This window comes from Liolophura sinensis, chromosome 10, assembly GCF_032854445.1.
Source record: "Liolophura sinensis isolate JHLJ2023 chromosome 10, CUHK_Ljap_v2, whole genome shotgun sequence".
In the NCBI taxonomy this organism is placed as follows: Eukaryota; Metazoa; Mollusca; class Polyplacophora; order Chitonida; family Chitonidae; genus Liolophura; species Liolophura sinensis.
In genome coordinates this window covers 699,551-714,358 of record NC_088304.1, presented here as the reverse complement: position 1 = coordinate 714,358, position 14,808 = coordinate 699,551, and the positions used below count along the sequence as shown (strand labels likewise).

Here is a 14,808-nt window from a genome sequence, read left to right as displayed (position 1 = left end):
CAGAGACTGTAATCTTACAGCTTCACCCCGCATAGGCTATAATCTTACAGAACCACCTCCAAAGGCTGTAGTCTTACAGCTCCACCCCAAAAAAGGTTGTTATCTTATGACTCCACCCCTCAAAGGCTGTAATCTTACAGCTCCAGCCCTCAAAGGCTGTAATCTTACAGCTCCAACCCTCAAAGGCTGTAGTCGTACAGCTCCAACCCTCAAAGGCTGTAGTCTTACAGCTCCAACCCTCAAAGGCTGTAGTCTTACAGCTCCACCCCTCAAAGGCTGTAATCTTACAACTCCACCCCTCAAAGGCTGTAATCTTACAGCTCCACCCCTCAAAGGCTGTAATATTTAATGATTACATAACATGGTATGACTCACTTGTCACTTGATTTGCTGTTTACTTTCTCTTGTTCTAGTTCTAGAATACAAATATTTCCTGCAGTGTGCTAGCCCAATCAAATGCATGGATAGTGTATTGGGCACAACCAATCGTCAGATACAAAGCCACCCTCCACGTAACTGATACAATGCCAGTATATAGAAAATATTCACACTTTTTCTGGCCATTCCTTTGTCAAGGTGTATCAGTTGTGTGATAAATGATATTGGTAACTTCCATAGTCTTTCTCTAAAATAACCTTGAAGAGTGAACTGTTCTTAAGTGGTTTAAAGTCTTGCCTTTAAAGATACTCGTCTAAGTTTAAAGATAAAACCGCATTGAGAAACTGATCCCTAGCCAAAAGAAATGAATACTTGTCTATGTTCATATAACAACAGCTCTGCCTCTGATTTGTTTATCAGCCATATTTGATGAGCATCTGTGAATATAACCAGATGTCTGCCTCTGATTTGTTTATCAGCCATATTTGATGAGCATCTGTGAATATAACCAGATGTCTGCCTCTGATTTGTTTTTCAGCCATATTTGATTAGAATTTATACATTTATCTATGAATATAACAACACTACTGCCTCTGTTTTGCATACCAGCCGTATTTGATGAGAATTGATATACGTATCTATGAATATAACAGAACTTTTGCCTCTGTTTGTTTATCAGCCATATTTGATGAGAAGATTGTGAACCACCAGGTCAAATACCTGGGGCTGATGGAGAACCTGAGGGTCAGGAGGGCGGGCTTCGCTTACCGCAGACCTTACGAAGTCTTCTTCAAAAGGTATGCACTGTAGGAATGAGGCTCACTACAAATTAGAAGAATTTACAGGAAAAATCTAGTGGTAAAATTTTGAAATGAGCATTTGTTACTAAACATCCATAAAATGTAGATGTATGGTGAGGAAACTGTAGCAGTTTGACACCAGTCTAACCAACCCATTCCAGTGCCTTAATTGTAGCGGTTTGACACCAGTCTAGACAACCCATTCTAGTGCCTTAATTTAAGGGGCAGGTAAATACCAAAAAGCCTATTTCCTTCAGTCTTCTCACTGTGCAACATTCTTATCACAGAAGCACAATTTCCCCGCTTCATCAGTATCCCGTTTGAGGGTGTTTTTATATCGTAACCTGTCTGAATCTGAGGACATATGGCACTCGTATCTATGAATGGCACCTAAAGTCTCAAGAACTACACCCTTTACTTGCTTGTAGAATCATGTCGAGAACTACACCCTTTACTTGCTTGTTGAATCGTGTCCAGAACTGCACCCTTTACTTGCTTGTAGAATCATGTCAAGAACTACACCCTTTACTTGCTTGAAGAATCGAGTCAAGAACTACACCCTTTACCTGCTTGTAGAATCATGTGGAGAACTACACCCTTTACTTGCTTGTAGAATCATGTCGAGAACTGCACCCTTTACTTGCTTGTTGAATCGTGTCCAGAACTGCACCCTTTACTTGCTTGTAGAATCATGTCAAGAACTACACCCTTTACTTGCTTGTAGAATCATGTCGAGAACTACACCCTTTACTTGCTTGTAGAATCATGTCGAGAACTGCACCCTTTACTTGCTTGTAGAATCATGTCAAGAACTACACCCTTTACTTGCTTGTAGAATCATGTCGAGAACTACACCCTTTACTTGCTTGTAGAATCATGTCCAGAACTGCACCCTTTACTTGCTTGTTGAATCGTGTCCAGAACTACACCCTTTACTTGCTTGTAGAATCATGTCGAGAACTACACCCTTTACTTGCTTGTAGAATCATGTCCAGAACTACACCCTTTACTTGCTTGTAGAATCATGTCGAGAACTACACCCTTTACCTGCTTGTAGAATCATGTCGAGAACTACACCCTTTACTTGCTTGTAGAATCATGTCCAGAACTACACCCTTTACTTGCTTGTAGAATCATGTCCAGAACTACACCCTTTACTTGCTTGTAGAATCATGTCCAGAACTGCACCCTTTACTTGCTTGTTGAATCGTGTCCAGAACTACACCCTTTACTTGCTTGTAGAATCATGTCGAGAACTACACCCTTTACTTGCTTGTAGAATCATGTCGAGAACTGCACCCTTTACTTGCTTGTTGAATCGTGTCCAGAACTACACCCTTTACTTGCTTGTAGAATCATGTCGAGAACTACACCCTTTACTTGCTTGTAGAATCATGTCCAGAACTACACCCTTTACCTGCTTGTAGAATCATGTCCAGAACTACACCCTTTACTTGCTTGTAGAATCATGTCGAGAACTGCACCCTTTACTTGCTTGTAGAATCGTGTCTATTAAAACCCCAGCTCAGAGAAGGAAGGGGTTAAACAATGTACTTTGTGGACTAGTATGAATTTTAGACATGAATTTTAGGTGGTTTGACACACATATGCCTGTATGTTTGTTCCCTTCAGGTGCAAATCCCTCTGCCCAGCCACCTGTCCTATTCAAGCCCCAGTCCAGAAAAGGAAGGGGTAAAACAATGTACTTTTGTAAAATTTTTAGGTGGTTTGCCAAACATATACCTGTATGTTTGTTCCCCTCAGGTACAAATCTCTCTGCCCGGCCACCTGGCCTAATTACCCTGGCCCAGAGAAGGAAGGTGTCCAGTTACTGGTGAATCACTTACAGTATCAGGACGATGACTACAGGATGGGCAAGTAAGTCCGTCCTCACACCTGTGCATAGCATGCAATACCCTCATACGACACAGGCCTTTATCTTATATTTACTGGATGTAATTGTTGCTGATTCCTACTCATGAATATTTCACTGAATCACCATGAATGATCGTGAATATTTCACTGTATCACCATGAATGATCATGAGTATTTCACTGAATCACCATGAATGATCATGACTATTTCACTGAATCACCATGAATGATCATGACTATTTCACTGAATCACCATGAATGATCATGAGTATTTCACTGAATCACCATGAATGATCATGAGTATTTCACTGAATCACCATGAATGATCATGAATATTTCATTGTATCACCATGAATGATCATGAATATTTCACTGAATCACCATGAATGATCGTGAATATTTCACTGAATCACTATGAATGATCGTGAATATTTCACTGAATCACCATGAATGATCATGAATATTTCATTTTATCGTCATGAATGATCATGAATATTTCACTTAATCACCATGAATGATCATGAATATTTCACTTAATCACCATGAATGATCATGAATATTTCAGTGAATCACCATGAATGATCATGACTATTTCACTGAATCACCATGAATGATGCTTATGAGCAGAGGTAAATGTCCCTGTCAAGTGGACTCCACTCAACCAGACTGCTATCCACCAAGCTAGCCCCCACCCCCTACACAATTAAAACATTATAATTATAATTTTAAAACTTTTTAAAAAAAAAAGTACAAAATGTTCCATCACAACTTCTGCATGGCTCCAGAAACGAAAATAAATGTGGCCTTTACTTTTTTGGATTGCAGACATTCTGGTGTCAGGATTTATGTTTGAAAGCTAGTCCTCTACTAACTTAGCTGAGATATATGTACACTGCTTCACCACAACCATGTCTGTGTATGTATGACTCCATGAATCTGTGCTTGCAGTTTAATGATGAGTTGTCGCCCCTGTTTTCAGAACGAAACTCTTCATTCGTTTCCCACGTGTGCTGTTTGCCACTGAGGATGCATTCCAAGCCCGGAAACATGGCTTAGGTAAAACACTTACTGACGTGAATTTTCTTGAGAATATTTGTTGAATGGGTGTGTAATTAAAACTGTTGTTTATCTCTGTATTTATTTGTTTATTTATTTGATTGGTGTTTTACGCCGTACTCAAGAATATTTCACTTATACGATGGCGACCAGCATTATGGTGGGTGGAAACCGGGCAGAGCCCGGGGGAAACCCACGACCATCCGCAGGTTGCTGGCAGACCTTCCCACGTACGGCCAGAGAGGAAGCCAGCATAAGTTGGACTTGAACTCACAGTGACCGCATTGGTGAGAGACTCCTGGGTCATTGTGCTGCGCTAGCGCGCTAGCCAACTGAGCTTTATCTCTGTAAGTGTCATTTTTGTCTCAAAGTACATTTATACATGTGAGCAATTTTGACCTAGTGGTTAAGTAGAGCTGCTAATTTAGGCTGAAATTTTTTTAGTTATTGCTTGTGATTTTTAAACCCTTAAGATTTCTTCATAATGTTTGTTTGGTAAATGATAAATGGTATTTCAGATTGAGAACTAAGCATTTAAGTACGTATTTTTTTTGACTGTTTTCAGGACAGTCCAGGTTACCATTATACCATTCACGTTACTTCCGTCTCAACACTGTGCATATTTTACCTCTGACATGGTAGTTTTGTTAAAAGTGGGTTATTTATGTTCCTCAAAATTGCACGTGTTTGGTTTTGTTGCAGCAACAACAATCCAAGCCAAATACCGATGTTTCCACCAAAGGAAGGTCTATTTGAAGATGAGAGTATCTGGTGAGTTATCTCCCTTTGTTGGTGCAGATGTCGGAGATTGCTCCCTGTGACGCTGAGTGGCCCCAAATGCTGCCACCAAAGGGGCGGGCACAGAATAAATATGCCGCACCTGATGTGGATGAGTGATGTTATCATTCACCTTGAGTCAGTGTTCTGACTCAGTAATTTATGTAAACTGTCATTGTGCTATTTGTGCGTAGCTTTCTGAAGTGGTGGTGTACATCCAAGGTTAGCAGAATATGTCAGGAAACCACACTGATGTTGAAATTGCCATCTGATCAATGTTTGAATGCTAGATAAATTTTACATTTAGTCATTTTTACTGAAGAATATTTGTCAATCCTGATGTTTTGATGTTTCTGTTTTGTGACAGCCATAATGGTGCAGTGTTACTGGAGGAGATACGCAGCCATCAAAGAGAGAGAACGGAGAAAACGGGCAGTTGAGATTATCAGAAAGTAAGTTTTCACTGAACTTTGTAATAGCCTGTATGCTTAGTGCATGGCCAAATGGTTAAAAGAAAAGACAAATAATTTAACTTTAGTTATTTCGGAAGAAGGGTGGACAGGGGTTTTCTAGCCACTTTTGGTTACCACCATGAGAAGTATTGGAAAATTGATTTTTAGACAAATTTTTGTATTGACTTTTCATGACATAAATTGAATTTCTGTATTTTTGTGACTTTGGGGCTGTTCTTCTTTCAAACATGTCTTTTGTTGTTGCTTGCTAATTATGGCCGACCAGCATATCACCAATACTGGTTAATTTGTGATTTGGGATTTCTCCTGGCATTCTCCTTGGATGGAATGCTTTCGGCAGTCAGTATTTTCCCTAACCGACAAACGAAATGTCCCACAGACAAATGATTGCTCGCTAGAGGGGCCAATTCAATGCACAATATGTCCACATGAGGGAGGTGTGGAAATGATTATGTATGACCAGCCAACCAATCAAATGATAGTTAATAAAAGTATAGTGCCAAATATTCATCTCAGACAGACAAGTGACAGTTCTCCATGCAGATCACCTTTATTTACATCAATAATACCACTTTCCTGTGCCTTTGTTCATTAGACATGATTTAGGATTTCAAGAATTGTATGAAGTATTTTGTTAAAAGTAGTTGGGTTCACTAACGCTTTGCAATGCTCAGTAACAAGATCGGTACTGCGTCATTCAGCAGTTACAACAACAACATAGCTGTGCCGATCAGTTAGCAAAATCGTTTATATATGGAACAGCCCGTAAGGATACTAGACCATTGGACTACACAAAATGTTACTTGATAATTAAACTTGTACAAAACATGACCTTTGTTTATGACTGAAGGAGCAATGTAAATGTTTACAAATGTATTTTTCTACCTGTTTACTCTTCTCTATAAATCATTAAGTCACTCAAAATCACTAGACATATATTAAAGTCAATATAACTCTACACTTAAAGGCTTTCCAGATTTATACGCATGCATACAATCATGTATACAAAGGTAATACTACTGTACATTGGACTATAGAATTTTCTTTCCTGGAAAATAGTATTTAGTATAGATTAGAAATATCCAATCGCCTTCCATCATAGCTGTAAAAATCAATAGCTGAGATGACATTATTTGTTACCAGTCGCCTTGCATCATTATCACAAGAATTAGCTGTAAAAATCAATAGCTGAGATGACATAATTTGCTACCAATCGCCTTGCATCATTATCACAAGAATTAGCTGTAAAAATCAATAGCTGAGATGACATAACAATCAAATCAACCTTAAAAAATATCTATAACCACATTGGTATGATTTCAGAACGACGATAAATTAGCTATGAGGTGTTTAGTAAAACAAGATTAAAATGGATTTAAACTGAGTTTTAGATATTTAAAAGACTATACGGGGAGAAAAATTGAGTTTTTGAAACATGGATGACAAAAAAAAAATATTTAGTTTTCTGATTGTTGAAATTGAGTTTCTACAAAGAGATTGGCTAGGAAACCCATGTGGAAACAGACTGAAACGGCCACAGCCATTTTGCTGTGAGGTGCTGCATATATGGAATTCCATAAAACAACTTGTAATAAGGAAATCTGTTGAGGCCATGGGGTATGCCATATTGGAGAAAGTGGATAGGTAATGTCGTGTCACTTGTTACCGTGCTCATGTGACTAAACAGGGTTTGGGTGTCGTCATCAGAAACAGCTACATTCTGGAGTTGAACGGAATACGTAAAACACACAAGATAAGGGTTCAAACCCAGCCTTGAATGGGTAATTTGTAGATTCCTTCTCTCTCCATGTTCATTGGGCCTAAACAGTAAACGATGAATGATGCACATGTGGTCATCTGTGTAGTTATGACTATCATTGAAGACCACCTGTTTCCCACTAGTGTGGTGTGCAAGTCTGTAGGTCACATGTGGTCATCTATGTAGTCTGACTATCATTGAGGACCACCTGTTTCCCACTATTGTGGTGTGCAAGTCTGTAGGTCACATGTTGTCATCTATGTAGTCGGACTATCATTGAAGACCACCTGTTTCCCACTACTGTGATGTGCAAGTCTGTAGGTCACATGTGGTCATCTATGTAGTCTGACTATCATTGAAGACCACCTGTTTCCCACTACTGTGATGTGCAAGTCTGTAGGTCACATGTGGTCATCTATGTAGTCTGACTATCATTGAAGACCACCTGTTTCCCACTACTGTGATGTGCAAGTCTGTAGGTCACATGTGGTCATCTATGTAGTCTGACTATCATTGAAGACCACCTGTTTCCCACTAGTGTGGTGTGCAAGTCTGTAGGTCACATGTGGTCATCTATGTGGTCTGACTATCATTGAAGACCACCTGTTTCCCACTAGTGTGGTGTGCAAGTCTGTAGGTCACATGTGGTCATCTATGTGGTCTGACCATCATTGAAGACCACCTGTTTCCCACTACTGTGATGTGCAAGTCTGTAGGTCACATGTGAAAACTGGGTACTGCTTCAACTCAAGTGAAAAGTATTTAGTATTGCATTAATCGACAATCAATTTAATAAACAAAGAAATGAACATCAAATGAGACCTATGGAAACCACTTACAGCATCATAATGAAGCCAATAAATTGCTTACATAGAATTATTCTGGTAATTGTGTTTATTTTCCCAAAGGTTCATCAAAGGATTCATGTACAGGAAGAAGCCTGAGTGCGATGAAAACAGAGAGTTCATCAGGTACACTAAGATTAACTACCTGGAACGTGTCAAGAAGGAAGCTCCCAAAACTGTCCTTGACAAGAAATGGCCGGCACCTCCAGAGCTCCTCATGGAGGTAAAACTTTACAGCCTTAAGACAGTGGGAATAACTGAGATCCAAATTTAAAACGTCATTTTGATGCATAGCTTATGGATCCAGCTGTTCAGATTTTTTTCAATTGTCTGTTCTTTGTCATTAGAATGGGAAAATGAGTGTACAAAATTACATGTTAGATTCTGATGACAGTAGAATATGTTCATGGAATTGGTATCTGAGAATCATATCCCCATATTGCCAGGAGATGTTTAATATTAAATTGGAATAGTTTACTTTTAAAGAAAAGGAACACAAAAGAAAAGGCTGAAAGAGTGTCAGAATTTAGTCTTTGATCTAGGGTGTTAAGTAGCACCTGTGCGTAGATCTTACATTCAGCTGTAATTAAAAAAATTCCTTGTAATGTTTTTTTTCTTACCCACACTACAGAAATAGTATGAAAGAATACCTGTGAGTTTGTTGGTATTGATTTTGAGGATTTTGATTGGAGTTTTACACTGTACTCATTAATATTTCCCTTACGGTGACAGCTTTAATGTTGAGGAAGAAATACAGTGAAGCTGTACCAACAATTGTATTTTATGTTTGTATACAGACATCGGATCTTCTCCAGAAACTTGCGATGAGGAACTTGATGCTGAAATACGTCAAAACAATCTCCCCCAGTCGCAAATTACAGGTAAGCTGTCTCTATTATTTATATACTTATAATCACAAAGGACTGCCTGATTTTTCCAACCTCTTCAACTGCCTCCGGAACCAACATTTTTAAACATTCTGAGAGGAATTATGGGGAGTAGAGAAAAAAATTGCACAATTTTATAAAGTTTGCATCTTTAGTGGGTTAAACGTATATTTTATCATCATTTTCACAATAATTGGTCGCATAAATTCTAGTCATGAAAATATGCTTTGGAGGTCGAAAAGTTTGAAGATTGACAGTTACTAAATATGTTTTTTGACACAACAGTTTCACAATAAGATCTACATTTATGCATTGTTTGTAGGAGACTTAATTTATTTGCCATGTCTGCTGTATATATCCTGCATACTAAATCCAGGTAAAGTTTCCATATTGTTGCATTTTGCAGCTTCAACAGAAAGTCGTAGCAGAAAACATTTTCAAAGGGAAGAAAGAATCCTACCCGTACAGTGTCAAGGACCAGTTTGTGGATAACAGATTGGGTGAGTCAAGTGTCGGATCATTTTCAACCACTCTCTAGCAGTGATCAAGCACCCTGTTATTGCCAAGTGGCTAAGCAATTTACTGTAGTAATGATAAAGCACGCAGTCATTGCCAAGTGGTTAAGCAATTCACTGCAGCAATGATCAAGCTTGATGTCATTGCCAGGTGGTTAAGCAATTTACTGTGGCAATGATCAAGCTTGATGTCATTGCCAGGTGGTTAAGCAATTTACTGTAGCAATGATCAAGCATGATGCCATTGCCAGGTGGTTAAGCAATTTACTGTAGCATTGATCAAGCTTGATGTCATTGCCAGGTGGTTAAGCAATTTATTGTAGTGATGATGCCTTTAAAGCATACCAAGATTGGTTGAACAGTTCCCTTGAATAAAACATAAGATCTGAGTTCAGTACTGTCCATATCTGGTCAGGCATTTATTTTTTTCATTACTATTTTATGCCAGTAAATTGACCCTTTGGGAAATTTTGTACCCATTGAATACTATTACAAATCTAATTTTTAGTTAATATTTTAAGAATTTTCAAGAAAATGGTTTATAATTAAAACAGATATATGTCAAGAGGTGAAGGTTTTTGTTTTTGAATTCTACAGTTAGGCCACACTAATTTAATTGTTGTTTTGGAGACAAAATATTTTTTTGACAATGTTGAAGGAGGTTATAAAAATGAAAGTTAAAAATCATCTAATTTGTGGAAAATGTGGACTTTCCCAGGAATTAAATTGATCATCTAGAAAATTTTGTTCCCATTAAATATCATTAAAAGTTTGAAAAACATGTTGTGTGAAATTATTATTTAATATTTTTGACAATTTTGGTGAAATTCAGACATCCACGTGAGAGAGAATAAGGACATAAAGTGACAAATATGTTAACTTTTTCAGCTGCCCACCACGAGTCTCTGAGGACAAGTGTCTTTGAAGCCACAATAAAACAGGCAGATGAAAAAGTTCTGGTAAGTTGATCTTCGAAACCTTTGGTACAGTTGTCCTGCACAATTGTCAGTCTACCAACCTGGTGTAGTCTTGATTATGCCCTGATTGGCTGTGTACGTGCACTTTATTGAGTTCTCATTGGTTCTTATTTCACTGATACAAACACTGGTACCTTGCTACAACACATTGCCCTGTCAGTCCTCTTCATTGATCTCTAACAAGATCAAGGTCATTCTTTTGGTGCATGTGGAAGTTTATCACCACATTCTAATTTCAAAATTTCACATCAATGCATGAAGAAATCATCAAGCCTCAGGCATTACCTTGAGAAGAGAATCAGTTTATTTGTATTTTATTTAATTGGTATTTTATGCTGATCTTGTTTCACTTCTACATGTCTGTCAGCATAAACTCGACTTGATCACATATGTGAGAGGATTTTTGTGCTGTGCTGTTACGCTAACCACTTGGCCACAGAAGGATCTCCTTGCCAATGAATGCTCTTTAAGGAATGTGAAGATTTTTCCGGGTTTATAAGCGACAAGACTGATTTGTAACTGTGCGAAGATATGGTTGTAACCCCATTCAGTGTCACCAATGGAAACATCAAATGTACAGTTTCCATTATTCTTTGTGCTGAAATTTTATACTCTGGAAGTCATGTTGTAACTACTTGTCACAGAGTGTAGTTAATCATGTTGTAACAACTTGTCACAAAGTGTAGTTAATCATGTTGTAACAACTTGTCACAAAGTGTAGTTAATCATGTTGTAACAACTAGTCACAAAGTGTAGTTAATCATGTTGTAAGAACTTGTCACAAAGTGTAGTTAATGGTATTTTATGTTCTTTTATGATCTTTTCCAGTACTGCACAGGTGTAACCAAGTTTGATCGCCATGGTTACAAGCCCAGAAACCGGGTGATGATTGTGACCGATAAAACTATCTACGTTCTCAACGACAAGGATTTTAAAACCAAAGACAAAATTCCTTACGCTCTTGTAAAAGGTAAGTTGTGCAAAGAGCTTATTGAAGTATGTAAGTATACTAAAATACACTGTGCGGTTCATGTGAGTTCATGTCAAGCTCCTGCTGGCTTCCTCTCTGGCCATTTGTGGGACTGTCTGCCAGCAGCCTGCAGTTGGTCGTGTGTTTCCCCCAGGCTCTGCCCGGTTTCCTCCCACCATAATGCTGGCTCCCGACGTATGAGTGAAATATTCTTGAGTACGGCGTAAAACACCAATCAAATAAATATATAAATAACCAAATAAATAAAAAAAATAAATAAAATATACTGTAATCATTATGAAACTTCTACAACTGTATGTTGAGAATTTACTCCACATTTCTGTTGCCCTCAACATGCTCAAGGTATGAATCCTTCTGCTGTTTTAGTTTTGTAATATTTTTTGATTGGTTTTTTCTTTTTCTCTTTCTTTTTTTATAATGCCATGTCAAGTTATATTGTTATTTTACAAAAGGAATAAATCTTTTTTTTTTTGAATGTCACCAGAGGGTATGAAAATCATGTAATAATTTGTGGAAAATGTGGACTAGGCAAAAAAAATTTCTGTTGGAGACATATTTACATCATTAAAAAAGGAAAAAATGGGAAAATCATAAAAACATGAAAATTGGACAAAAATGATGGAGATTCTGTTTTTGGATTTTGCATTGTCGGCTCGCCATTAAACCACGAAATAGATTTGGTGCTGCCTAATTGTCAACTTCAGACTACGTGTACTTGTATTACCGGTTCGTAGGCTACATGTACTTGTATCACTGGTTGGTAGGCTACATGCATTTGTATCACCAGTTGGTAGGCTACATGCACTTGTATCACCGGTTGGTAGGCTACATGTACTTGTATTACCGGTTGGTAGGCTACATGCACTTGTATCACTGGTTGATAGGCTACATGTACTTGTATCACCGGTTGGTAGGCTACATGTACTTGTATCACCGGTTGATAGGCTACATGTACTTGTATCACCGGTTGGTAGGCTACATGTACTTGTATCACCGGTTGGTAGGCTACATGTACTTGTATTACCGGTTGGAAGGCTACATGCACTTGTATCACCGGTTGGTAGGCTACATGTACTTGTATTACCGGTTGGTAGGCTGCATGTACTTGTATCACCGGTTGGTAGGCTACATGTACTTGTATCACCGGTTGGTAGGCTACATGTACTTGTATTACTGGTTGGTAGGCTACATGTACTTGTATCACCGGTTGGTAGGCTACATGTACTTGTATCACCGGTTGGTAGGCTACATGTACTTGTATTACCGGTTGGTAGGCTACATGTACTTGTATTACCGGTTGGTAGGCTACATGTACTTGTATTACCGGTTGGTAGGCTACATGTACTTGTATTACCGGTTGGTAGGCTACATGTACTTGTATTACCGGTTGGTAGGCTACATGTACATGTTGGTATACAGATACAGTTTGGATCAGCCCCTAACTTTCAGAGACAATCATTACTTTCTTCTGTAAGCCATGGATTCTGAAAGTATCAGTCACATGATTTGTTGCACAACAGGGAACAAACATTTACATGTATAGTTGAAAACTTTTCTGAGTTGAAGTTCAGAGTTTTAAAGACAGCATTTCCCAGCTTTATGTTAAGTTTGAATTGAAGGAGGCCATAAGGTCTGGATTTAATTTATTGCCAACAGCATCTTTGGTGATTTACACGCTTTGTGATTTACACGCTGGTGTATGGATGTGTTTCAGGCATAGTGCTGAGTTCATTGACAGATGGAATATTCGTGATCATCGTGTCAACGGCAGAAAACGGATCCAAGGTTTGGCAATTCAGTTCAAAATTTTAATGAAATGTCTATTTGTGAAAACTTTTGCAACCCATATGCATGCTTTAACCCACAGTATAATTCCAGAATGCCTTTGTGCTAAAAAAAATCATTTTTGATTCCTTAAACTGAGATTCATGGACTCTACGTGGAAAATAGCTGCTTAATCAGTATAAGGTTACAGTAAAAATATAGAAATGTTTTGTTTTCTCTATTGTTCCTGTGGTAAAGCTTATAGTGCTGTTATTCTGCCATTATTCTGCCATTATGCCACCAGTTAGAAATGTTGATTGCGGGAGTTTAACAGCCAGCCATTATGCCACCAGTTAGAAATGTTGATTGCGGGAGTTTAACAGCCAGCCATTATGCCACCAGTTAGAAATGTTGATTGTGGGAGTTTAACAGCCAGAACCTTACAGGTTGCATATAACTTTGAAGAAAAGGTCATCTGTCCATGTTTGGAGAACAAAGAAGAAATGTGTAGCCTTTTCTGAGACATGCTACTTTCGTTGGATTGTATGGGTTTTCTGGCTTTTAAGTTCTTCCATAAAACCACGCTTCTGTTCTATTTACCAACTTGTGCAGCTTGCAGTTACTAGCAGCATAAAATGTATAATCCGTAACGTTTTCGCATGTTTACATGGTGTTTATTCAGAAAGATTCTGAATGCATTATTCTGTGTAGACTGATAAAATTATACTTTTGGTGAAGCCTTGAATCTGGCCAACCCAGCCAATGAGGTTTCCAAAATCAAATTAAAAATGTGCATAAGTTGCACTGAAAGTTCCTTTTTCATATGCGAAATGGTTGAGGAAATAGAGTAATCTCTTCTATGTTATTATCTTATCATGTCTGAAGCACTCAACTCTTTGTGGCAATTGTCAGGCCTCTGAAGAATCTACTAGCCAACATAAATGTACAGTCAGGCAGCTACAGGAAAAGACCCCTAAAAATTGATGTAGGCATCACTAAATAGACCACTTAAAACCATGCATAAATATACTTTCATTATTTTCTTAGATTTTTGTGAAAAGAGTTCGCGTTCAAACATTTGAATTCTAAGGTGGGCTTTGTGGACCATATTATCAGAATTTAGGAACTCTGATGTCACAGGAAGTTTTTCCAACTCTAATCACAACACTGAATATTGGAATAACTCTTTATACCTGTGAGAAAAAGATTACTGAAATAATGTTCCCCAAAATTCCTTCCTTCTGGTAAACATCAGAACAAAAAGGAGTTCCTAGTGAGCGTCAGTATTTATTTATTTATTGATTTGATTGGTGTTTTATGCCGTACTCAAGAATATTTCACTTATACGAAGGCGGCCAGCATTATGGTGGGTGGAAACCGGGCAGAGCCTGGGGGAAACCCACAACCATCCGCAGGTTGCTGGCAGACCTTCCCACATACGGCTGGAGAGGAAGCCAGTATGATCTGGACTTCAACTCACAGAGACCGCATTGGTGAGAGGCTTCTGGGTCAGTACCCTTCGCTAGCACGCTCCACCAACTGAGCCACGGAGGCGCCTCCACATACCGTCAGTATGGCTCGTAAAGCCCAACATAGCATTCAAATATTTGAATGTATTTCAACACTCTTTAAAAAAAATCTGTAAAAAATAAATGAAAGTATTTTATGTATAGCCTTCGGTTGTCTGTGTGATGAACCTTACTTCATATTTT

General features: G+C 38.3%; 1 protein-coding gene across 1 annotated transcript in view; it reads left to right on the top strand.

Moving 5' to 3' along the window:
- Positions 1 to 14,808, top strand: part of LOC135477189 (unconventional myosin-Ic-like) — a 118,468-nt gene that overhangs the window by 87,638 nt on the left and 16,022 nt on the right. The window contains exons 18-28 of the mRNA XM_064757346.1: positions 1,058 to 1,175; positions 2,943 to 3,056; positions 4,032 to 4,108; positions 4,811 to 4,879; positions 5,253 to 5,337; positions 8,026 to 8,185; positions 8,760 to 8,843; positions 9,256 to 9,349; positions 10,253 to 10,323; positions 11,170 to 11,311; positions 13,047 to 13,117. Coding sequence (XP_064613416.1) covers positions 1,058 to 1,175; positions 2,943 to 3,056; positions 4,032 to 4,108; positions 4,811 to 4,879; positions 5,253 to 5,337; positions 8,026 to 8,185; positions 8,760 to 8,843; positions 9,256 to 9,349; positions 10,253 to 10,323; positions 11,170 to 11,311; positions 13,047 to 13,117 — 1,085 coding nt within the window. The remainder of the gene's footprint in view (positions 1 to 1,057; positions 1,176 to 2,942; positions 3,057 to 4,031; positions 4,109 to 4,810; positions 4,880 to 5,252; positions 5,338 to 8,025; positions 8,186 to 8,759; positions 8,844 to 9,255; positions 9,350 to 10,252; positions 10,324 to 11,169; positions 11,312 to 13,046; positions 13,118 to 14,808) is intronic.